At 37.3% G+C, this 26591-nt stretch overlaps 1 protein-coding gene and 1 long non-coding RNA gene across 2 annotated transcripts in view; one reads left to right on the forward strand and one right to left on the reverse strand.

Moving 5' to 3' along the window:
- Positions 1-1887: 1887 nt before the first annotated feature.
- Positions 1888-4000, reverse strand: LOC148153077 (uncharacterized). Its single transcript, XR_015761759.1, has 3 exons — positions 3860-4000; positions 2372-2580; positions 1888-2243 (listed from the first exon to the last, which is right to left on the reverse strand). It is a non-coding gene; the product is annotated as an uncharacterized LOC148153077 (long non-coding RNA).
- Positions 4001-4051: 51 nt separating this feature from the next.
- map3k5 (mitogen-activated protein kinase kinase kinase 5) overlaps positions 4052-26591 on the forward strand; it is a 69492-nt gene continuing 46952 nt past the window's right edge. Inside the window, exons 1-3 of the mRNA XM_015002067.2 lie at positions 4052-4906; positions 21636-21775; positions 23305-23328. Of these exons, the coding sequence (XP_014857553.2) occupies positions 4483-4906; positions 21636-21775; positions 23305-23328 (588 nt within the window). The 5' untranslated portion in view covers positions 4052-4482. The remainder of the gene's footprint in view (positions 4907-21635; positions 21776-23304; positions 23329-26591) is intronic.

Below are 26591 nucleotides of genomic sequence, written 5' to 3' on the forward strand. Positions count from 1 at the left end.
TAGGAGTGCTTGACAAAAAAATGCATGTTTATCTTATTAATCGCTCATTTTTAACTTCATTGTAAATGTAGATGGTGTTGTGAAAGATTTGCAGAATTTGCATTCATGTTGATAAATAAAAAACATCTGATTTATTTTAGGAAATAACGAACCCAGGTGGCGCGTTTTAGCACTGCTGAAGTCTTAAATGAAAATTCAACAATGGTCACCGTGGGACACCTAGTGGCAAAACAACGGAACAACACCCAGTTTTGTTGTTTTTAATTGTCTTAAAATGTTTAATGGAGAAAGTAGTTTTTAGGAACATCGGCTGTTCAGACAGCTGATATATTTACACATACAGGTTGTCATTAAGTAAATATTTTACTAATTAATGCTGTGTGCTTTTCAATGTTTTTGTTGTTATATATGTTGGTTGTTGAGGTTTCTCTGTTCTGCTTTTTCTCTCTCTCTCTTTCTGCAGGTATAGAAGGACACTTCTAGTGGATTTTCTTCTTTTCTCCCTCTCCCTTTTAACCCTTTGCACTGCTTTTCTTCCTTTCTTTTTAAGGCCTCCTCTTGATGTCAGTCATGAGGTTTAAGGTATTATTTCCACTCCAGGGAACAAGCTATTCCATCTATGACTTGTCACTCTTACCAAAGTTGTCATCATCTTCAAACCGTTGTGTACAACTTTGTACATTTTTTTAGCATTAAAGGTTTTAGCCAGTAGGTGGAAATAGTGTTGCTGTAGATTTTCTGAAACAAAACCAGACAGACATTTTGTTGAATCAATCACTAAACTCCTTCAAACTCATGGACAGAAACATGCAGTGAAAAAGTATTTGCCATTTGTTATTTTTGCCTTTTCATTAAAGCTGTTTCAAATTATTTCATTTAAAAAGGAAACAAAGCTTTCCAAACTTTGATGGAGTAGAGCCATGCTAAGAAAATAAAGTCATAATATTATAACTTTATACCCATCCAACGATGTTAAAAGTAATTGCGCACTTTTTAAAACCAGGTATCAACTGTGATTAATCACATTATGGTTTGATTTCACCCTGATTACAGTCTGACCTGTATAAATGAGATTATTTATAAACTGTCTGACAACACAAACTAGGACAAAATATCTCAAAACATAGTGACCTTATCTAAATAAGAAGCAAACACTGCAAAAACACAAAGTCTTACCAAGTATTTTTTTATAGTTTCTAGTGCAAATATCTTTGCACGCTTTAAATAAGACAAAACTAACTTGTAAGTAACTTTTCAGCAACTTTTTAAAATTTTCAGGAAGAAAAACTTGTTTTAAGTAAATAATTCCATAATATTGATGAAAAAGTTCTAGTTTCATTGGCAGATTTTTTCACTTTTTCATACTGTGTGTTTCGGATGGATTATTTCCCCATAATCAGTTAAATTATCAATTGAAAATAGGGGTGCACCGATTGCAGTTTTCTGATTACCAAAAACTGCAATCAGTAATCGGACCTGCCAAACTGATTTTGGCCGATACTAATTTTTTTTGGTCTGAAATGTTGCTCAATATAGTAAGAAAGTTGCTGAATTGGCAACAGTGTAGCAGCTATTGTTAACTGTAAACATGCAGACTTGACCTGTTGGGCCGGTCTGTCAGTCAAACCTTTTTCACGGAAGAGCAGACGACAGCGGTTGAATTTTAGACCTTTGCTGAGGTAGATAAGATCGGTGGATAAGTTCGGCTTCACATGTAAAAATCAGCCAATTGCAAATCTCCCAAAATTTAAGAAATCGACACCAATACATCGTCTGGCTGATAAATCGGTGCACCCCTAACTGAAAACAGCTTTTATGTAGCTGCTAAGATTATTTTTGTCGTTGAAACATTTATGTGAAACCCAAAAAAGCAAAAACAGAAGGAAATTGTATGGGAACAAATAACTGTTTATTTCCCTTAAAGCAATCATAAATATTTAAGCCACCTCTGTTATGGGCAGAAATAATTTCCTCGAAGCAAGTTAAAGAGTGATTTAACTTGGCCATGCTGAGTTTGTCATTATATCCATCTGTGATAAAGATTTGTCCATAAAAATCACAGTTTGTGTTTATGGTTCTAACTTTTTCTCATTTGAAACAACATTGATGAATGCAGAATCCTTTGTTTGGTGCTGTAATGTTTCTCAGTAAAAGTTGCCCTGGACGTTTTCAGAAGTTTCTCTGCTCTCATCCAGCTGATGATCAAGTTCTGCAGGATCCAGATACAGTTTAAATCAGTTGCTCTGAAACAGGGGAGAAACCAAAACATGCAGAACAGGTTTTAAGTGAGAAGTTTTTTCAAACTTCCCTCAAGCCTGAAATATTACAAGCCTTTGTGAACTTTTGCCAACACAGTACAGAACATCTGTACCTCGAGGGGAGTGCCGCTTCCTTGAACAGATTAGGATAGAATTTTCCACGAAATCATCCTCAAATGGGTGTGCTGTGGTGGCGCAGGGGTTAAGCACAGTCCACATATGGAGGCCTCAGTCCTTGACGTGGCCGTCGCAGGTTCAATTCCAGGCCTGGTGACCCTTGTCGCATGTCTTCCCTTTCTCTCATTACCCACTTTCCTGTAAACTAACCATAAAATAAAGGCCACTAGAGCTGAAAAAACAAACTTAAATAATGAGATTTTAGTTTGGTCACTTTTGCCTATTTTGAGCTCATTTCAGGATGAGTTGTTGTAGGACTCTGACACTTTAAATCCAAATAACATGCTGCTGGCCACGCCTCCCAAACTTCAACATTCGCACACACGTGACAGTGGCTGTAAACAGATACGCAATTACAAAACAGTACAGTACAAACAGTACATTGCTGCACAACCGACAAGAATGCAGCAAGTGCTTTCTGAATAAGTAAACAACAAAGCACTTGTCTTTTCCAGCAGCCATTGTACAGTACATAATGTGGTAAAACAAGCTGAACAAAGTGTTGGAGCTCTGCATGATTTTCTAGGTAAAGGGGCTAAATGGCTTATTTTCCAGACATCAATAAATATTAATTTATTGCCAATAACAGCTGAAAGGGTATTTTTTAAGCTGTTTTAAGAGGGAGTAGAAACCCAAATGGACGTATAAAAACATGCAAAATGTGAATTTTTGCATAATAGATCCCATTTAAGTTAGCATCACCAGATATCCTGTAACTGGTGGTACTTGCTAGAGGAGATGCAGAAATCCACAGATCAATGAGATGATCAACATGTGACCAGAACAAACTTGAACATCTCTGTTCACAGATTCGATTACAAAAAAAAACACTTCATCAACAAAATGCAATAAGGCTCAAGAGGTAGGATTTTTTTTTTTTTTTTTTTGTAGGGTACTGTGTATTTTGGATGAAGTGTTGTAAGAATATAGACATTTTCAGGGGCTGCAGTGGTGCAGTTAGTAGGCACCCTGTAGCAAAAAGTCCTGGGTTTAAAACTGTGCATGTGTGTTCACTCCCACAGTCCATAAACATAACTGCTATTTCTCCATAAATTGTTCTTGTGCATGATTGTTGTTGCGTTTAATATTTTAACTTCCTGTAACATTTACTTTTGACCACCAGAGGTCCGCCTTTCACAGGAAAAGCTTTGAGACAACGGCAAGCAGTATCTGTTTGAATCAATTACATAATTCCTAAACTGTAATCCTAAGCAAAGTGAGATCCGAAATTTGTTTAGCCGAATTTATTATTTATTGTTGCTCTGGTTGCATATCAATGGAACTGGTTTAGCATTAAAGATGATCTACTTGGTGTCATCTTCTCTCTTTCTGAAAAGAGAAGAAACTTGGTGCGTATCAGATAAACTTAGAAAAACGGTTTCTTATTTCGATTAATCGATCTGAGGAATAGCGTCACTGTTTACTCTGCTGCTCCTGTCCTGGAGTGCACAATGTTTTCTCTCCACCCAGTTACTCCAAGCTGCCCCAGTTGTCTCTCCGCCCAGTCGGCGGGGCTGTGCGGGGAGATAAGAGTTCAGGGTGTGCCTGTCTGCTCATGAAGTCCGCCTCTCTCGTCTGCGCGGCGCAGTTTCTCTTTTGAAAGATGACGAGCCGCTGCGCAGAAGCGAAGCCGCGCTGCGCCTAACTTCCACTCAGTGTGACATTTGTAATTCCTGTGGGCGTTGCTGTTGCCGCTGCACTGGCACAGGGTATTGTTGCTCAACTTTGAGAAGTAAAGTGGGTGGATTTCTTTTCTCGAGCTGAGACGGAATGTGCAGATTCCGCGGCTGCACCGCCTGTTTTCCCAGCGGAACATCGTCGTGACTCCGGTCAATCTACAGCGGCTATCAGCGTCATCAGCGACAAGCATGCAGCATGACGTGGAGTTGCACTTGTGCCTCTAACAGGCTGTTTACCTGCGTGGAGACGGGGCAAGGTTCCACGTCGTGTCCGTGCAGGAGCCTCATGAGCTGCGGCCGTGCGTAACGCTGGCTCTCCATGGAGGACCGCTGGACCGGCAATCAACACGTTAAGTGACACTTGAAAGATGATGAACCAAGACCAAGAAGGGATTTCCTTCCCGGTGCCGTCCTTCGGTGCTGGTCCCGACAGGGAGGCTGTCAGCGGGGAACATTCCAGCAGCAACAGCGGCGGAGGTGGAGGAGGCATTCCAGCAGCCGGGACTTTCTGGCAGGATCCGCTGGTTGGAGGCAGCGGACACAGCCCGACCTCCGGGGACAGTCCGGTGGAAACCGGAGGCTTGCTGTCCGCCGGCAAGTCGTGCAAAAGCAGGCCGGTGACGGTGGCTTATGTGGTGAACGGCGAGGCGAGCCAGCAGAATAACGCGGAAAGCATGGCTCTCCAGTGTCTGAAGGACGCCTGCGACAGGGTGGGCAGCAAGCTGGACACGGTGAACTTCAGTAAACTGGACTTTGGGGAGACCACGGTTCTGGACCGCTTTTACAACGCAGGTGAGTCAAATGAAACCCAATGATTCTGCAGCCTGTCCCTTTAAAACTCTCCTAACTTCCTCCAACAAGTATCAGATACACTCCCAAAACAAACTGTTAAAGTTTAACTGGTATTAGTGATTATAAAGATAAAATCATGATGATAGAACAAGTTGCATACATTCTATGGGTGGAAATTATGTAAGTGTAGCAAAAACATACAAACAAATCAAAATATGAGTTCTTGGAATATAAGTTCTTATAACTATGAACTATATTTAATCTCTTTGAGTCCTATTTGCCTGAAAATGAGTAATTATTTTAAATCAACCAGTTGCTAACAAGTCCTGAAAAACAAAATGACATTCTGTGTATGTTTACGTTATGAGATTGCAACCTGCACCATAACATTTGAGTTGATGGAGCAGTCAGTACTGTAATCAGTACCAATTAGACAATTGATGGTAACATGCCTACTAAAACATAGTGAAATAAATTGGTTAAATTCAAACCAATTGGATTTATGCTGCTTTGACTCGATCTTCCACGTTAAAACAGAACAAAATTCATAATCATGTTGTAATAAAGCTTTAAATGTCACTGAAATAAACTTTTAAATTGTTTTCTACTGAGGAGGCAGCGAAACTTTTTCCCAAATAACTACTGCTGTGATGTTCAGTGTAACCTAGCATGCAAGCCAGCTTAATTTTTAGCATTAGTTCAGTTGCTAAACTAGGTAAAGCTGGTTGGAGACTCAAAATCTTACTCCAACTCAACTGTTTCAACCTCAAGTGTTGAAAACTACATGGGAAAAACTAACAATGATGATTCAGATTTAAATCATTTTAACCGCTAGTATTCAGAATCCATTTTTACAGTGTATTCATTCCAAATTTGTGTAAAACCTTTTAGATCAATCCTCTAAAATGATTTTTGTCATATTTATCTCTGCCCTCCATTACTGTGATTAAATTCCAGTATCTGTGGATCCATAAGGAGATTTAATCCCCTCTGAAGAGTGATTACACCACAAGGGAAAGGAGGAATTTCTGGTTTTGAGCTAAACTTTTCTAATCATTCAAAAGAACAGTGCATCACCGCTGTTCTTAGAAATTGTTTTTGCGTAAGGAGGCATTACTGTGCTCTCCTGGAACCCAGCAGATCGCTGCATGTCTGGGCTTGATGCTGCAGCATGCAGCCACAGTTTCTTCAATGCTGAACTGAGTGAAACTCAAAACATCGATTTGGGTTTTTAGATTTTGCACCACAAGTATCAGGGTTACATTTCCTCTTTCCCTCTTTTAAGCCATGATGTTGCTTTGCTCTGCCGTTACTGCTGTCTGTGCAGCGGTTGGTCTTCTGTACTGATGTAGCGTTACAAACCTCTTTGCAAGAAGATATTGAAGCCGGCATCTTGTTTGAACTGAAAAACGCTTGTGGACAGCATTGACAGGAAAACAGCAACCACTGTTTGCATTTTTCACATTCCTGTGTCAGGACGCCTTCTGCAGACACAACAAAGATTAAAAAACAAAGAATGTCTGATTGTGGCAGCTTCTTCAACCCACTCAAATTGTTTGTTCTTACAAAACAAACAGAAATACAGAGGAGCAGCCTTGTGTGAATAAAAAATATGCATTCCTTTTCTCTTTGTTAGAGTAGCAAAAAATGCAAGCAAAATCTTCTGATTGGTTTTTACCTGAATGGTATTTTATTGCATTTCTGGAAGTTATAATTTAACATTATCTTACCATAACACAGTTGTTGTTTTTATCTTGTATGTAACAAACAAAACAAAAAAAAAGAAATAGCAGTAGTGTGATGTATACAGTTGAAGGCAGGGTAACGGAGAGACTAGGTTATTTCTAAGAAATGTTGGGACATAAGCTGGAAATGTTACTGTTTCAGCCAGCAGTTTGAAGACTTTATCTGAAAACTGCGAGAAGATTAAGTGGAAGAAAATAATCTGCAGGTAATAAAAACAGTAAGTTGGAACTGGAAGTTTGGCTTTTATGAGAGATAAACGAAGGACTGTTTCTCAGAGAATCATCAGTGTGAAATTTAAAGAAAATAAACAGCAGGTCTGATTCATTCACTGCTCTACAAATTGTCTAATTTACTGCGCAAAGCACCAAAACATTTCAGGGGGATCATTATTGATCCGATGTCATTGTGTGATATACTGAAAAGTTTTATGTTTTGAATGTGGTTTACATTCTGTTTGATTTATATCTGTCTAAATTTGACATTAGTAGGCCTGTCAGAATAACACATTATTCTGGATGGTAAGATGTCCCAGAAGTTATTGCAATAAATTATAATATTGTTGTTTTGAGACCATTAACAACTAATATGATGGTAATAATGACATAATAATGCAAGACCACATTCTCAAGGAGCAATAAACTTTGAATTCCATATAACATTGGAATTGGAAATAAATATAAAAAATAAACAAAACAACAAATAAAATGAATTATGAAGTCCCTGCAAACAAAATTGTTCTTCAAAAAGAGGCTAGTTGAGACCAAAGCACCAGACTGCAGACTTTTGTCATCCAGTTGTTAGAAAGAGAGAAGAGAAAAATAATAATTTGTGCAAATGGATATTGAGTTTTTCATTGATCATGCGATTAATTGATTAATCGATTTATTACTCATTACGACAGGCCTACAGTTATCACTGTTGCCTCTGAAAAAGATGTCTGTGACTTTTAAAGTCTTTTCTCTGTACCGTTTTTGCGTTTTTCTCTGTGGGTACTCCATCCTGCTCCCACCATCCAAAAACACGTCAGGCTAGCTACCTGGCTGGTTCTTCTGTGTCTTTGTGTTATCCTGTGACGGACAGCTCACGAAATGCACAATTTTCTTCTAAGAGAGTTCAGTGAAATGAAGGTTTTGCTTCTGATTCATGTAACTGACTTGTTGCTTCTTGTACTGTTATTTGCAAAAACATAATAAGTTCCCTCTCTCATGTTTTGTCTCCATTCTGGGAACTACAGTGGGACATTCTCGCAACAGAAAACAATGAGGGCAGTGCGGTTTTCCCAGAAAAATACTGCTGTGCTCAAACACACTTCATCCTCTTTCTGCTGGTACAAGAGAGCGCAGAGGAAAACAAAGAAACAAAGGAAGTTTAGAGGCAGAGCTCAGCAGATTGAACCAGAATGATTATGTGTAGTGTGTTTGTGAATGGCCTCCTACATGATGCCGTCCAACAAAGAGTTCATTTGGCAGAAAGATCCCAGATTCTTGTTGCAGAAGGTCCAGGCTTCAAAAACAGAAAAAAACAGAGTAGAAGTAGAAAATATTAAAATCTGACTAACTCTTGTTAAATCATCTACAACCCAACAGACAGTCAGTACAGTCAGCATTCAGTTTGCTTTAAATGTAATAGTTGTATTTCTGTAGGGCTGCAACTAATGATTTTTAATTATCGATTATTCTGACGACTAATCAGACAAAAATGACCACATTTTGCATATTTTTCATAAAAAAAACCTCAAGCCTGACTTATAAAAGCTAAATTATGGTAATGCTGCAACTAATGATTATTTTAATTATTGAGTAATCTATTGAATATTCTGGCAATTGGACAAAAATTGCCACATTTTGCATATTTTTAACAACTTGAGCCCTTTCAATGATAGAAATACACTAAAAGGTGCAAATAAACAACATAGTTTCTCTTTAGATAAGAAAATAAACATTTTGTTGATTAAGTTTTGGATTAAATCTTAAAGATTGTTGTTCTTTCAGCAAATTAGCTTCTTTTTTTTGAGTTTGTACTCCAGTTAACAATTAATCGATTACTAAATTAGTTGACGGTTATTTCGATAATCGATTAATCGTGATTAATCCGATTAATCGTTTCTGTCTTATTCCATATCCAGTCTAATCTCTAGTTTTCCTGAAACCGCTGTTATCCCTGCTGTTAGTATTGTTTCCTTTATTTGCAGTTCTAAGGTGTGGTTGAGTTGGGAGAACCCACAGTACCTTTATTTGTATTTACTGTGACCTTTGAAAGTGCAGGTATTAATTTGCATGTTTGCTGGTGTGTGTGCCGTGAAGATGATGGCGTTAGTTTGGTATGCTTGTCTGCTTTTCCTTCCTTTGGGTCTCCTTGGGTTCTCGCTGTGTTTTTAATTAATCCCCCTGACGGATGATCCTGTGAAAGTGAAAAGCTGCTGAGGTGGCAGCGCTGCAGGAACTAGAAAGCAAAATGGTCAGAATATTAGAAAATATATTTCTTCAAAGTGTAATTACTATCAGTCTCATTGCTATCTGAAATGAGTTTAATCAAAACTTGAAAACAACATGAAAAATTAACATCGAGGCCAAAGATGTAAGAAAACAACGTCTTTAGAAATCAGAAGTATGTTTCTTCACTTCATCTCTTTTTCTTTTCTTAAGCTAATCAGCTGATTTTAGTTATTTTCCCAAAGACGGGATAAACACACCCGCATTACATCACCTACTTTTTCAGGAATGCTTCGGGTTATCACTCTTATTGGTCATTGTAGGACAGGCTGGATAATGATTACATTAATCATTCACAGGAATTACAGGAACTCAGAGATTTCACAGTTGTTACTGCAAGACAAACTCAAGAAACCAAATAAATTGACCTTGAATATTCAGCAGGCTGAAAACACTGTAACTCATTGGCCATCGATCTGGGTCAGTTTTGGGTTGCTAGGCAACGGTGTAATGCTCATTGAATGTGACCTAACAATCAAGAGGTTTTTGAAACGGCTCATTTTCCAGACACCAAAAGCATTAACTTATAATTAAATGGGATTTTTTAAAAGAGCTTTGACTGTTTTTAAAAGCAGTTGAAATGCAAATGGAAACAAAAACTATCAAAATGTGAATTTTGCAAAAAAGGTCTCCTTTAATCTCTCAGTGGGTGAGATCCTCTGTTGGTATTACTTCATGTCGGTGGACGACTCTTGTTGTGGGCTTACCTTGGGACTCTCCAGCAGCAGTCTGTGCACTCAGCTTCCACACAGTGCTGCTCTGAAATCCCTTCAGCTAGCCCTCTGCTAAGTTGTTTATCCTCCCCTCTACTTGTTCGGTTTGCTTGGCTACATTTCAGGGTTTAGAGCGCGATGGGTCAGTGAGAATTAGCTCAGGAGCCGCTGACCGGCATCTGGGGAAAACTGCATCCACCTCAGCGGGACGGGCTGGCTGCAGGCGGGAACGCATGTGCATTTTATTTATGCTGGTTCTTAACAGGAATGGTGGTGCAGAGTCCAAATCACAAGCTGACAACTGGATCTGCAAGATCTGTTAACAGAAACACAAAATATCTGTGACAAAACTCTTTAAGTTGTTGTTTAAATGCTTTTATATAAGAGTTTCAGCTGATTACTTTAGTTATTTATCAATTATTCTGATGATTAGTCGAGTCAATAAAAAATTGGCACATTGTAAGCCATTTATGCAATATTAGATATGCGTTAGAAGATGCTAATAAACAAAAAAAATAAAAAAAATAAAAGCAATAACATTCTTTTACTTTACACTTGATTATTTGCAGCAAAGGATGAATCTGCAGCTAGAAAATATTTCTAGCATTAACATTTGAAAATCTCATCCATTTCTGTTATTCTTAGCAGTGAAGGGCTTTTTTTTATTAACTGATTAATAATTGGATAGGACCTGTGCTTTTCCACTGAATTTGAACCAGGTGAAGCTAAAATGAGGCTGCTTGAGTAGTTCTGGGTAGAAGATATTTACAGTTTTTTTTATCTTAAATGCAAAATGTTTATATTTTTGAATAGTTTTGGCTTAATTACTGCTCTGAATATGTTGTTCTTTCAGCTGATTACCTTTTTTGAGTCTGCAGACACTATATAACGATTAATTGATTTACTAAGTTAGTTGATGATTATTTCGATAACCGATTAATCGTGATTAATCGTTTCAGCCCTGCTTCCTGAGCTTGCTTTAGCACATTCAGGTCTCAATGTAGTATTCTTCATTTGTTATAAACATTCCTTCTTTTTTAAAGAGTCCTAAGGAAAAAAGAAAAAATGACTGGTTGGTGAAGCGGTGCATTAAAACTCTCTGGACTTATCAGGAGGTGGGCTGTCAGCTTCTTTAGAAAAAAACAGTGGAGAGTGAACAAGAACTGACTCACATCAAGTTTAGTATCTCGTTAAGGCTCCCCCGTGTTTTGAATACCTCTAAGATCTGTAAGATTTCTCTTTTTGCATGATGTGTTTGTGATTTGTTTTGGAGACCACGGTGAGGTGCATCTGCAGAGTGCTGTTTGCTTTTCACAGCCTCAACGACTCTCACTGCATTGTCATTTTCTAGGCTGAAAGATGTTAAGCTGCACGCAGCAGGTCCACAAAGGCACAGAAGTGTCCTATTATAACTGTGTTCAGGCTCCAGCAGAGGTGTGTTGGCACATTTGTGCTTCTTTCTCACACAATGTGCAGCTTTTGTCTGCTTTGTTTGTGTGCTGGGTCACAGAAAGAGGTGACAAAAATGTAAAATATGCTAAAAAGATAAAGGAGTTTTTATTTAAACCATATATTTAATGTTTGTTAAATTGTATTATTCAAAAGAGTCTGAATTATATAAGAATAGCAGGTCAGTCAGGTGCTATTCTGTGTCTCAGCTGCACAATTAAACATTTATTTCTTTTGTCTACTTTATATTAGATTACTTTCCAGGAATGCGCCGCATACCATTTCTAAATCAGAATAAATTGTTGACTGGAACCACAATAGTCCTTTGTGTTAAGTGTTAAATGCTCATATGTTCTTGATTTATGCTTCTGCTCTGATTAGTTTGTGCAAGTTTAACATTTTGACTTTACTGAATTACGTTTCTTTATTGTCTTAAACTTGTAAAATAGTTTTTTCTTTTATTGAGAAAATTCTCACGATTGAAGTGACCCAGAAGAATCTCAGTGGCAGCTGTGATAATAGTCTGAATTCTTTAAATTCCTGGATAGGTGGAAGAGGCGTCGGCTTTTTCTGCTGCTGCCAACAGAGGAAAAACTGGAGCATCTGCCATTAAAGTAACGTCTGCTACACTTTTACAGTTTTTCTGTTACACAGGCGAAACAAACTTTAAAGTCTTTAAAACTCTAAAGACCTAAAAAAAGTGGAATTTTTTTCCTACTAAAAGTTTTATAACAAAATGTGGATTTATTGCAGCTGATGTCATCATTGCAATTTTAAAAATATATTGCCTAATGTATATCGCTGCCTAAAAATGGATACAAAATTGTCTTGAATGTTATTGATGTGAGGAAGGTGCAATACAGTCACAATACTGATATAGACCATGTTTTTATGAGCTCCACATTGATCTTAACGTGAATTTAATAGCACATTGTGCCTTCTTAAAGACAAACACTTGATCCGAAAAGACTATAAACTGACACAACTAGGGTTGTTGTAAACTATTATTTTAGTAATTGAGTATTCTATCTCTTATTCTGGTGATTAATTGAGTAATCGGAGGAAAGAAATTAAATTTTTTTTGGCAAGTTCTGCCATAACAGCAGTACTAATACTGGATAGCAGCACCTGCACGAATTTCATATTTTTGCATCCCTACATTTACTTTTCTGTAGTTTAGAAAATCAACCTGTAACATCAGTAGCTCACTTTTTTAATTAACCTGAAAAAAAAATGATACACAAATCAGAATTTATATTCAATTTAATAATAAAGAGGCAGGCTGACAGACATTTGTAAAAAGGTACTTCAGTTCTTAGTTCATGTATTCATCTTCAGTCAAGATGAACCACGACGTGCTCCTCCACCCATTTGTTGAGTTTATTATGGTTAAAGCTAAACTTATGTTGAGCATAAACTACAGCACAGCCGTCCGCAGAGTTCAGTCTGTCCGCTCACCTTTATAAAAGCACCCGCCGCGCTCTTCACCGCCACCAGGCAGCAGCTCCGGTAGGAGAGACACTGCCGTACTCCAGGCATCGCACATTAACATCTATCAATAAAATTGGATGTTACGCTGCTAACACTTAGCTTTCATCAACGACTCAGGGCAGCAGTGAGAGCGTTGCGCCACATAATCATCCGACCTGAGTATGGTGCGCTAAGTAATTAAACATAATTTAACGAATCTTTGAGACAGATAATTTTCCTCGAGGAATTTTAATAATCAAGATACTCGAATCGTTCGAGGAATCGTTTCAGCCTTAGACAAAACACATGAAGTGTATAAAGTTCCTCATTTTGCTTTCATATAACAATTTTTTTAAACGGCTCTACTTTATTTTCTTCAAGAACTTCCACTGTGTGATTCTTGAATTTGTTTTTAGATCTTCTCTTTTTTTTTTTTTAAATATGTGGATTTCTGTTTTTTTTTATGGTTTCATTCCATTTTCAAGTAAAGTCAAGGAGAAGCGTCAGAGTTTTGTTCTTCTGTGCATTTTCCAATTTACCTCACAAATGGAGGTTAGTTCAGTTTTGAGTGCAAGCAAAGTTCAAGTTGCAGCAAATAAACACTGCTTTGAAAAAGCCAAAAAGGTCATAAAGCTAAAGTTTCATGTTTGAATGGAACGTCAGCAGAAGTGCTGAACTGAATGAAACTGCAACTGTGACTTATTTATTTTATATATTTTAACTTACCAACCATCAAACTGTATTTTTTTTCTGTATTTGTTTTTTATTTTTCTATTTTTGAATCTTTGCTTGTTTTCTTTCATGCTTTTAGTCCTTTGCCAAGTTGAAATAATTCAATTGAACAATGAAGATAATAAAATTGAATAGAACGTAATAAATTGAATTTATAAAGTTATTACTTACTTGCAAGTCCGCGTGAATATAATATCTGTCTATTGCATCATCATTCTCACAAAATCCTTGATTTATTTCACAAAAAACGTAAAAGTCCTGGATACAAACTGTTTGATATGTTATTATTTATATATTGTACATATTGCTAAATCAAGTAAAAATAAAAAGTACGTTGTAGTAAAACTACAACTTGAACTTTGCTTGCACTCCTAAAAGTAAGTTTGTTCCATGCAAAGTTGCATTAAAAGTCCAGTAAAAGTGTCATTAATGGACTTTTAATGAAACTTTGCATTAAAAGTGGCGTTATTTACCGAATGACACAACATTCATGAAGACTCCTTCAGGTTTATAACAGATGTTATGTCATGTTTATGTCTTATGTGCCCCTTCAAATAAAGTGTTCCTGTACGTTTTTCTATCTTCAACTTTTCAGTGGAAGTAACCGAGACACAGTGAAACTGTGTTTATTATAGTCACAGACATGAATTCAGTTTCCCTGAAACGCAGGCAGGAAGTGAATCAAGTAGAGATGTCAAAGCGGCTTGAACAGCAGCGCATGTTTTTCCTTCTCCGTTTGTCAGGAATGGATGAATTCACATTCTGTTCTCTGCCATTTCCCCCCGGGGGGCCAAGGCGCGGTACCGCCGCTTGTTGCCTCATGGAGGTTTTACAAAGTGGAGCAGAGGTGAAAGGGAGCCAGGCTGGACTCGCTTCCTGCAACATGTTTTATTCTGTTTTCTGGGTCAGTTCTTTCCAACACACTTGTATCTAAAAATAAAGATTGCATTTAGCTCTCTGCAGGGCAGGACACTGAAACTACAGAATAGTCGTTGTCTTGAATTCCCCCACAGTCCTGAGGGAAAAGGGATTAATTTGCTTAGACTAGAGGATCTATGAGAGCTACGTTTTTCTTTTTCTGCTTTGGTTTTGCTTTTTTAAAATAGTTTCTTTCTCTATAACGTTGATTTAAAGCTCAGTGTAGACCTGGAGAAAATTTCCTCCCAACATTTTCACATAAAACCTGCACAGTTTTCAAACAAAGCTTTCCTGATGACAAATTGGCAAACATGAAAAGATCAATAAAAATTCCAATCCACATGAGTTATGGTGGCAAACACCTAGCGGCTTGTTTTTGCCTGAAACACTCTTTTGTTTCCAACATTAACAGTTAAAGCAAGTAAAAAGTTAACACAATTAAGTTCCAAAGAAGAAGGAAAAACATCAAATTAATGTCCGTATTGCTGGATGAAAGGAGCTTGAAGTGGGTTTCCTTCCAGAACGGAAACCATCGAGTGCACAGCGTTCCTAATCAGCGCCAAATTTCCAGGAACAGCAGACACAGGAAAAATTTGGTTGGTTTATTTCTGCATGTTTCCGCAGGTTATAGGGACTTCGCCATGGCTGTTACCAAAACACCTGCTGGATTTGAACTGCAAACACATGCAGTGTTTTGCATAAAAATATACAGAAGTGGTTTTCTTTCACTCTGATTAACAACTAAAGGCATCAAACTGGAGATGAAATCCAATATTTCCCTCACACTGCAAAAACACCAAATCTTACCAGGTATTTTTAATCTTGTTTCTAGTGTAAATATCTTGAAATAATTCACAACTAACTCACAAGTATCTCTTCAGCAAGATATAAAGGCTCGTTTTAAGTCAGTAATTCCTTAATATTGATGAAAAAGTTCTAGTTCCATTGGGAGAAACATTTTCTTGACAAGACAATTTCCCCATTTTATAAGTCTATCTGCCAATAGAACAAGTACTTTTCATTAATATTGAGAAATTATTTACAAGCCTCTATATCTTGCTGATAAGTTACTTTTAAATTAGTTTTGTCTTATTTGAAGTTTGTTAAGCTTTTTGTACTGGAAACTAGACAAGAAATACTTGGTAAGATTTGGTGTTTTTGCCGTGAAACTCTCCCACTTTTGTAACTGGATAAGTAAAAACGGTCACATATTTGCTGTTCCTGGAAGTTCTGCAGCGATCCTGGAGGTTGGGCTCTCGAAGGTTTCCTTTTTGGGTTAAGAGAAACTTCCCTTCGGTGGGAAATGATGTGAAGTGGAGCCCTGGGACGCTTCTCCGTCCTCGTCTTTCTTCTTCTCTCTGTGTGGGAAAATCTCTCTCTGCTAACACAAACCTCGCTCTCCATTAGCGATGAGGGAGAAATCACACACTGACGGCTTCACTCGCATCATTTACGGCAGTTTCCGTACTCCGTCTCCATGGTTACGGCGTCTTGTTATGCAGTTGATTGTAACAGGGGCTTTATTTACCTACTGTACCTCGAGTGAAGCTGACGTTTCCCCGGTTTAAAAAAAAAAAAAGCAGGCCTACACATCTGGCTCTTGAGAACAATGTAAACACTGTAGAGTCGAATGTAATTGCAAGAGCTTTTAGCATTATGTATTGACATTTTGATAAACATAAAAGGTTGTTAGGGTGCGATACGGGCACATAGCAACACACGAGATGAACTCCGTTTCTTGGCAAATCCAGCATGTTTTATGAAAAATCACAGCATCTCCTACTCTGCATATTTTTCTTTTTCTTATTACAGTGAAAAGATATTTAGCCAGCCACCAATTGTGCAAGTTAAAACGATGAGGCCTCAAGTATGAGAGACAAAACGAGAAAGTAGACGTTGCAGGTCAGAGCCAGAAATGTTGCTCCCACTGTAATTTCCAAATACAGACAATGTGATTTTTCTGGATACTTTTTCTCAGTTTGTCTCTCATAGTTGAAGTTTTTCATCTTTTTAAGTGGCAAGTTGCACAGACTAAATGCTTTTGTTCCCCCACTGTATATCTATTTTAAATTCTGTTTTTATATTTGCTATATTAACGGCAATTTTCCAGTCTGTGAATCTGTTTACTGGCAAAGGGAATAAAGTGACTCTTGATTCTGAACTGCATGCACCGTTGAAGCAAATCCTACAAACGTTTTGAAATTGTCTCATCTTGCAGGTTCGGCTTTCTAAATTTCAAAATTCAGCCGAGTTGCAGTGATTGGTCAGAAAAGAAGAAAATACTGAAAACATTAAGGTGATTGGTTGGCGTGTCGCAGAAAATCAGTGAATTATAAAATTGCAGTGGTTTTTCTCTTTTCTCTCCCTTTCTACCAAAAACTGGTAAAAATCTTGAATCTGGTTCTTTGGTCTCAACTCTTTTTGTAGGGAAAATTCAGTTTACAGAAAGTTCATAATTCATTTTTGTTTGTTTATTTTAGATATTTTAAAATGTTTTCCAGCTCCAGTGTTAAATGTTTGTTAGAATTTAAGGTTTATAGGTGAGATTGTGTTCTTGCATTATTATACAGTTATCATTATATTACTTTAAAATGGTCTCAAAACAAGAATATTATCGATTATCAATTCATCGTCCAACAAATTGTGTTATTGTGACAGGAAGTGATTGGCCAGATTTGGGAAAATTGGAAATAATGCAGCATTTGAACTTCCTAGAGAGACAGATGTACCAGGAAGTTGCACTAAATATCAGCTTTTATTGCTTTAAGAAAGTTTGAGCTTCTTCACAAACACCAGTCTGTGTTTGTCATTTATGTGTCAGGATAAAAATGAATTGCAGGAGGCGACCAGGCAAATATTCAATCAGTTTCCAGCTTGTTGTTGTGTGACCAGAATATGAATCAGCAGCTCTGAACCTGATTTTAAATCCCTCCTTCTGTCCCAGAAAAGAATGTAATCCTCCTTTCACAGGAAAAGAGTGAGTCACTTCTGGGTGAAAAGGTTAAGTAACCCAGAGACTTCCTCTCTAGTGTCTGGAAACTTTTTAAACGATGAAAATGTAGCTCAGCCATGAAGTGAAATACTTCATTTTCAACAATCAAGTCCATTTTTGCAGCTGTGTTCAGCTGGTAAGTATTAAAATGGTCAATATTACCAATTGGATTAATATTCCTCACATCCTCTTTGGTCATAATTACAAATCAAATCAAACTATTTGTAAAAAAACATTAAGGACTTTTACAGCATCTCCAGTAAATAACCGTAAAAACACCCATTAGTGGCATATTTAGCTTTTAGGCAGGTTTAGCTTTTCAACAGCTGCATTTTATTAATAAATATGCACAACGTCTTTCCTTGAGGGACTAATAAAGCTCATTTCGAAACCAGCTGGCAGAAACGGACGGGTGTGAAAATCCATTTTGAAGAGATTAAAGTGTTTTGAAAGTTTTAAAGTTCTCATTATTTTTGATGAGGCTCAAAGCAAAACCTTTTTATTTTAATCTGTATCCAACAAATGCAGATTAAATCATTTTTGCAGATCTTGGGGGGGGGGGGGAAACTTTTGTTCTCAGATCTATTTTTTTTTTTATACTAATTTTAAAATTGATTTATCGCCCTGGTACAGGAGATGGTATTTTAATACACTCCTAAATATGTAGCTGTAAGGTCAAAGGTTGAGAATTTTACTCCAATGCTTGAATCTGATGTAATGTTTGCTTTAAGTTTCCTGCTGCAGATTTGATCATCAGCAGTTCAGCACAAAGCTTTGAAATTCAAACAGGAAGCAGGTTCTCGTTTTGGCCTCTGATGATCAGTTCCTCATCATCAGCCTCATCTTTCTCCCCAGCTTTACAAAAAGCTGCCTCCATTTCCATTTTCATTAGCAGCTAAGTGGGCAGAGGACCGGATAGAAAGGACTTTTAAGGTCTGCGGTTCAGCGCAGTGATGTGTGATATCAGGAGGCTTGTGTTTTCTCTGAACGATCAGATCTGCGTATCAGGACGCCCATTCTCTGATTAAAACCAAGTTAGCTTCAACCTTAATCCTCTCTGGGAACAATTAATGATTAACATCTTCTTTTGGCTCAAAGCAGTCACAATCAGAACTGGACTGGAGACGGGATTTCATCAGAAAAGCTCCAAGTTGAAACAGTTTCACCTCTTATCTTCCTCAAAACCTCGATAATCCTGAACAAACACGTAGAAAAAGGTCGTTTATCTTCGCCCGTAAGCCGCCTTATGCAGACAAGATGCGACTGAATGCCAACAAGCAGCACAGGTTGCCTGCTGAATAAAAGATAAGCTTGTCTCACTTCTCCGCTGGCAGCTAACCCCATCAATATTACATCTGAAGGGGAATATTGCAAACAAGCTGTTGAGACGGAAACGATGCAATAAACTCGGCTTTATTTTCACTCAGAAAACAAAACGCAGCAAAAACCGAGGGGGGAAACTTTCTTATGCACGCGAAAATGTTTCCTTTTGAGACAGAACGAATACAAACGATGAAAATCCAAATTTCTCAGCCAGAACTACAACAGATGTGATGTAATAACGCTGCTGCTGCATTTTTAATAGAGGAAATCATTGGAAAATCACAAACTGACGTCATGACTCTGAAACACACATTTCTGAGTCTTGTGTCATTTGCAACTTTGTAACATCTGTTGAAAATGATGCTGAGCAAATAAATTATTTACAATGAGATCATTCTAACGATGTGCATTTATTGTATCGTTTATTATTTATCATGATAAATTTCAATTCATCGTTGTCTCAATAAAATCCAATTAACGATGTTAGAAAACCTCTAAACCCGTCTGCATTGTTGAGCTGAATCGTGTAAATTCTCCTAAACAAGTTTTATCATGTCTGTTTTTCAATCAAAATAATTGCTACTAATTGGTTTTACACCAGTTAATGAAACAAAATCAGACCCACTGCCAGGAATCTGAGCGACTGCCGTCTTTAATGACTTTAAAGAAAAATAATTGAGAGGTTTGACCAAACATAAGCCATGTGATTTTCTTTCCCACCGTCAACTGATCTATATTCAGCATTTATAGGAGAATATTCTTGATTTCAAGGAGAAGAACTGAAGATCTCTCACAGAGTGATTTGGCTGCACAGCCTCCAATTATTCCTGGAGAGCAGCCGTGATTGCTCAGCAGAGCTGAACGCATGCCAGTAAAACATCAGAACCACCAACATAATGTTGACAGAAGGCTGCATAAAGCCTTCAGCAGAGTAACGGGTCACATGTCCTCCTCTCAGCTGATGCTGGAGTCAAAAACAGACCAGCAATGTGACACATTTTGGTGATTTCCAATCACTGTTATGTCTCTCTGCAGGAATGTGTTGAAGGTTTTTCTTGGTAATGGAAAAATGAAGAGATTAAATGCAGAAAAGGCAAAAGAGAGAGAGAAATGGATTTATTTTAGACTTCTCTGGAGACAATTAACTCCTTCAACCTTCATCTTGAAGCCAGTAATACTGGCTGGTACTTGATTATTTTGACGATTAATCGGATTTAAAAAATGGACACATTCTACATATTTGTCATTTAGCCACTTAGCCCTTTTTTTTTGCAGAATATTAGAAACACATAAAAAGATGCAAATAAGCAAATAATTCAGTTCATTTAACAAGGAAATAAACATTTCATTTCCTAAAATGCAATTAAATAGCAGTCCTTTAGTGATTATTTGTAGCAAAGATGCACCTGTAGCTAATTAATTACATAGCAAAAAGTGCTGAAAGTAACAAAAGGCCCTAAATCTGCTTTTTCTGAAAGGAGCTCAAAACTGAATTCTAAATATCTAATGATGTAATGAACATGTTTTGTATAGGCCATAAATCTAACCTAACCTGTTAAGCTGTTTAATGTAAACAGCTTAATTATAATCATAAAAAGTTGCATCCATCCAAGTTGATTCTCTAAAATTATGGAAAAAATGGCGAAAGCACTAGAAATCACTAAACATTTTTTAATCTGAAGGAATTTTGTCCTTCATATTTTAAATATTTTATGCTTTTCAGAATTTATTTTAGACAAACTCAATATTTTCAGTATTGGTATTAGCCGGTAGCTTGTCAAGTAGCGTTGCGGCTACTTTCTACGCAGACGTGTAGATGTCAGTCATACTAAGCAGTAGTATGACTGACATACTACTAAACTGACATACTAAATTTTCCTTTATGTAAAAAAAAAATCGTTTGGGGTTGCTTTATGAGCTTTTTTGTGATTTTGTGAACTGAAGAGCTGATGGGTCTCCCGGTTGGCCGACCGTGACATCTGCTGCACTCTTCCTGAGCGTCGCGCTAAAACTGAGGGTTGAAAAGTTAAATCTAGGTGAAACGCTACCAAAAGAGAAGAAATGAAGCAGATATTGTTGCTTCACTTTCTCCTCTCAGACTTAGGAGCAGGTCCACTGTTTTTGTGGGTCATACGCGTTATGTGCATGTAGCCTGTATTTGTGTGGTTTAGGTTTGTGCAGGAACTTTATGCACGTTGGAGATGTGGTTGTGCTCTTGTGGGTCCGGTGCACTGACAGTGTTGTGCGTACCCTCCGATAATATCCTGCAGGCACCCCTGATACTATTTGTCTACTTTTTAGAACTCATGGAAGCCATTTTGATAACAGAAAACATTGACAGACTCCCGATGTCAATTTCACTTAAATTGACCTGAAGTGGGTCTGCTCTGAAAATATCCGCTGAATTTGTGCCAGAAGGAGCTGGAGAGTTGGAAACTGGCTCCTTTGACTTTGCAGGAGCGTAACCGTGTGAGTTTGTGACATCATCCACCTCTCTGCTTTATGGATGCAACTAATGACCACCAGCATGTTTGTTTTACAAGTTAGTAGGCATTTAACCTCTAATATGTTTAATTAAAGAAGAGAGTCAAACTGTTCCATGTGTTTTTATTTACGACCTCATTAACCCCATGATCCTAAAAAAGATGCTTTTCCAGAGGAGACTGCTTTGCTGACAATGGATATTTAGTTTATTCCCCCAGAATGAGAACTCTCCATCCTTTTACCAGAATCCTGCTGGTGACACGTGGCAGTAGTTAGGGAAATCTCACTGCATGCATTTATAGACAGGATATATGAAACGTAGAACCAAGCCGATCAGCATTGGTATTACAGTCAATTAGAAAATTGCATGGACTCCTAACGTCACACTTGCCCCTGTTTTTCATCATTAGACATAGCTGTTGTGGAGATGACGGATGCTTTCCGCCAGCCCTCGCTCTTCTACCATCTGGGAGTCAGAGAGAGCTTCAGCATGGCCAACAACATCATCCTGTACTGCGACACTAACTCAGAGTCTCTCCAGTCTCTGCAGGTAAGCAACGCTCCACCGCCCATTAAAAACTACATCCAGGTTCAGGCTGCAGGTGCATGTGGCACAGATACAATGAAAAACTTTATTTCACTTCTTTATTTATTGTAGGGCTGAAACTAACAATTATTTTTGTGTTCTGGTGATTAATCAGATTTTTAAATAATTGGTAAATTCTTAATCCAAGCCTTTTTTATGCAATATTAGATGCATTAAGAGATGCAAATACACAAATAAGTAATTTTTCATTTAATATGAAAATAGACATTTTATTGCCTAAAATGCAATAAAATGTCTGTAGCAAATGATGCATTTGCAGCTAAAAAAATAAAATTTCTGCTTGACTTGGCAGCAATACATTGTAGGACTGATTTTTGGATTAACCAGTTAATAATCTTATTACTTTATTGTCACATTATGATGACTTTATTCTTTATTGTCATAATATTACAACTATATTCTCATTCTTTAGACTTTATTCTTGTACGAGTTTGTTCTCATTTTTTTATTTTCTTGCACATGGATGGTTTTAAAGTGAAATAATTACACTTTCATTTCGCTGATAAGCCGTTAATCTTTTTAATCATGTTTTAATATCTTCATTTTTCTGCAGCTTCTGCTGTGATTTTTATTTCTTTCATTTAACTTGGACAGGTTCCTACCTGAAGTTTTTATTCGGAGAGAAAATCTGGTCGTTTGCATTAAGTTTGAACCTTTTCTCACATTTCGTCACATTAGAACCACAAACTTTAATAGTTCTTGTTGCAAACCAACAAAGAAGGAAATAACTGTGAAAACAGAAACGGTGCTAGTTTCATTAACCGTCCTTCATTAACTATAAACATACAACCAAAACTATGATGAAATAGTTTAGTTCTAATTGTTTTTTTGTGGTCTAGTCCAAGTCCAAACCTAATTCCAACTGAGAATCTGTGTTAAGACCCAAAAACTGCTTAGCACAGATTCTCTCATATTTTTTTGCTCTTATTTCAGGAGATTATTTACCAGTTTGACTGAGATTAAGTAATTTCTGCACGTTTAATCCAGAAGACTTAAATATCTCTGTTGTTTTGTGATTTCAATAGAATAAATGTAAAAAAGATGAGCCACTCCAGGGTATTTTTGAATCTCTGATTAGTTGTGTTGGAGCATGATGATTAAAATGAGCTGTTTTCAAACATTTGTTGCACTTGTTAACACAGGAGATGATACATTTGTGCCAAAATTATCTTTGGACATGAAGATAGCACAATGCTGTTATTTAATGTTGAAAATTACTGGAAGAATAATTCAGAATAGTAATTTTTCCAAACGGAAAACTCAAGTATGCATGCTAGTGGGATCAGTTTTAACATTTCGTACTGGAGAACGTTTAGTTCAGCATTTAATTTAGCATATGGGGCCGCTATTTGTTATATTTTTAAACTAACAGCTTTGATTGGTTTAACCCTGCAGGTGTGATGGCAGTAAATTATCCCTGGGAGAAAATGTTCCTGTCCAGCCTCTAAACATTTTCTTTGCTCTTATTTCAGGAGATAATTTGCCAGAAGAACACTGTAAGTACATAAAGCTTTTCCCCCCCGTCTCCTTCGTTTTTCACACATTACTCACCCGTTTCTCACACATATTATGTTGTGTAAAGAACATGCTGGTTTATGAACGGAGCACCGAAAGCCTTATGCTTCTGTTCTCAGCGTTGTAAAGGTTTGCACTCTTGCAGCAAACTGTGGTTGAGGAGCTGTGATAATTGTTTGGTGAAATATAAAAAAAGCCTCTTCTTTCACTTTCAAGATGCTTTTTCCCCACATGACAGCTGCTTCGTGTGATTCACCACACATGGTGCATGAAACAGCTCAGGCACTTTGAGAATTTGGTTTGCAAAAAACGGCAGCAGCATTCAAATAAGGTGGTTCCTTAAAACTGAGGAAATCCTGTTTTTAACAGGCAGATTGGACTGTAACCTCTGCACAAAATCTAATTTGCATACAGATTCTGATGCAGATATATCTCATTCTTAACCTTTATCGCTTTTTGCAAAAACCGAGGCAACAGATAAAGCTTCCTACTTTGCTACACCAACACATTTTGCCTGATAAATGTTGACTGATGTGAGATATAAAGGCTGAGATTTTCAGTGGACAGAGTTGACCCTGCGCTGCATGAGACGCTCTGTTCTCCGACTCCTGCAGAGTGAAAAGTGCTGATTATCTCAGAATCAGAGTGTGAACTCATTCATGTCACCCACTGTCATTTGTTCTCCCTACTTCCTGTAAGACGCCGGCCTCTGAACTCCAGCAACCCCCTCTTATCTCATCCTGCTGCTCATAAAAACACAGTTAAAATGCAATTCTCTAACAGCAGACATTGATGCTTTCACTGCAGAAAAACTAAATGATACCAAGTGATTTTGGTGTAGTTTCTAGTGCAAATGTCTTGGTACACTTGAAGTAAGTCAAAACTAACTTATGGTAAGGTGCGGTAGTTTAATTTATATGGCACATTTCCAGCAAAGGCAATTCAAAGTGCTGTATAAGTAACTTATAAAAATATCTTGTTATAAATTAATCTGCTAGTGGAATATTAATGAATTATTTACTTAAAACAAGCTCCTATTTCTTGCTGAAACATTTTTTGTAAGTTAGTTTTGTCTTATTTTAAGTGAACTAAGATATTTGCACCAGAAACTAGACCAAAATATTTGGTAAAATTTTGTTTTTGCAGTGTTATTTTTCCAATTTTTTATGCACACTCGTCACATATAACATCGACAGTGACGCAACTTTTTAATATTATTTTTACATTTCTCTCAAGAATAAAAACATTTCATAGGAGTAGAAAGGAGATCTGTTCTTGTCTGAGTGCAACCAGCCACAAAACACAGCTGTATGATTGTACTGTGATTTATTTTCAAGATGTTTTTTTATTTTCAAACTCATTCTTGAGACGTTTTCACACCTGATCGTCCAGTTGACTAACCAAAATCGACCAAAATTTCAATTTTTTGTTACATTTTCACACTGCACTGTCAAATGATCCAAACTAACTGTAAGACCAGTATATTAACATAAATAGGATCAATCTGAATTGTCAGTACAAAACACTGAAATCACACACACAAAAAACGTTGTCTTTAATATTCTGAGTGCATAAAATACTCTGTAGATGTTTCACTGGATTTCTATCTAAAGCTTGAGTCACAAACTGTCTGAAATGTGATATTTTTAACTGCCTGCCATCATAATTAAAACCCAGGTAATTGGTTTGTAATTTTGTGGATCCGTTTACAGCGATTTCCAGCAGCTTTATTTCCAAGTACACTCACTGTGTTTTACAAACTACCAAAGATTTCATGCTTGTGTGGAATAAACAAGGGATTCTCTGAGTTAACAGGCTGTTCACATGCCTCCTATGTTTTTTTTTTAAATTATGTTGTGTTTTAATGTACAGCACTTTGTATCAGCTGTGGTTGTTTTAAAGTGCTTTATAAATAAGGTATGGTATCTAAAATTAATGAATTCATTAGAAAATATGTAAGTTGACCTTAAATATGTTAAAATTGACAGGACAATTTTCTCATATATATTCTTTGTTGTTTATGAACCATTGCTAGCTAGCTTGGTAACGTTTATCGGTCTATCATTGGTAGATGCATAAAAAAGTCTTAAAAGTGGATTGACTTTATGCACAATACAAAATAGTCTCATTTAGTCTTATTCCTTTCAGAATGAGCTTTTTTAATGCCTTTTATCACTTTAAATCGTATTAAGTTGCCTGCTTCCATGCATTGCATGGCAGGCACCTATTGTTCTACACCCAATAGAATGTCTCATTATTATTATTTATTTATTTTTCTTCCGTCACCGTTAATGCGGCTCGTACTGCTGCATGCACCCCCACAAAATGTTCACGCCTAGTCACTCCCCCTAATTCAACGTTTTGACTCACATGTGAAAATGACTCCAAAGAGATGCACAACTACACAACTGTGCATCTTTGAAAAGCAGAAGTAGAGCTTCCTGCACAACTAACAAGAATGCAGCAAGTTGTTTCTGGATTGGAAGTCAACAATAAAACACTTGTCTTTTCCAGCAGCCATTGTACAGCACTTACAACAGTAAAACCTGCTGACCAAACATGCTGGAGCTTAGCCTGGGTTGCTAGGTAACGAGCTGGGCTTCACTGGGGTTGCTAGGAAACAAGCTGGGCTTCCCTGGGGTTGTCGCCTGCTGATTTACGATGTTACATTCCAGACGTTTTTGAAACTTATGGTGGCCGACAGGTGCAAATGCCCAGCAACAGAGAAAAGATGCAAACATAAAAAGAGATGTTTTTATGTTTGCAAATGAAATGCAGCAAACAAAAAGAGAGATGCAAACAGAAAGTGCTGAAAACGGAAGTGCTCCAGACCACTAGGGGGAGTCGAACAAAAACAGCTGTGTCCAAATTTAGGCTCTACTTCCTTTAAAACGGGTGCTCAAAAGCAGGAATGGCGACAAGATAATTTTTGCTGTATTACACTTAAAAGTACACAAAATTATTTTTTACAATGTTTTTAGGCGAGATTGTAGATGTACAGATCTGAAATATCTGCTCGGTTCATTAATAAATCACCTAATTCCAATATTGCTCCGACGTTTTCGGAGATGTCTGCTCTGGCTGCATTAACAGCCAGCTCCCCTCCAGGTTCAGTACACCGAGAGAGAACCCATGTCTCAGTGTTTTTTGTAGCATCTTGGCTGTTTTTAGAAGCAGTTGAGACTCAAATGGAAGATGTGAGTTTTGCATAATATATTCCCTTTTGGTGAAAGCTGCAGAAACG

The sequence above is a fragment of the Poecilia mexicana genome, unplaced genomic scaffold (genome assembly GCF_051168715.1).
Source record: "Poecilia mexicana isolate PSO_F unplaced genomic scaffold, ASM5116871v1 scaffold_21, whole genome shotgun sequence".
In the NCBI taxonomy this organism is placed as follows: domain Eukaryota; kingdom Metazoa; phylum Chordata; class Actinopteri; order Cyprinodontiformes; family Poeciliidae; genus Poecilia; species Poecilia mexicana.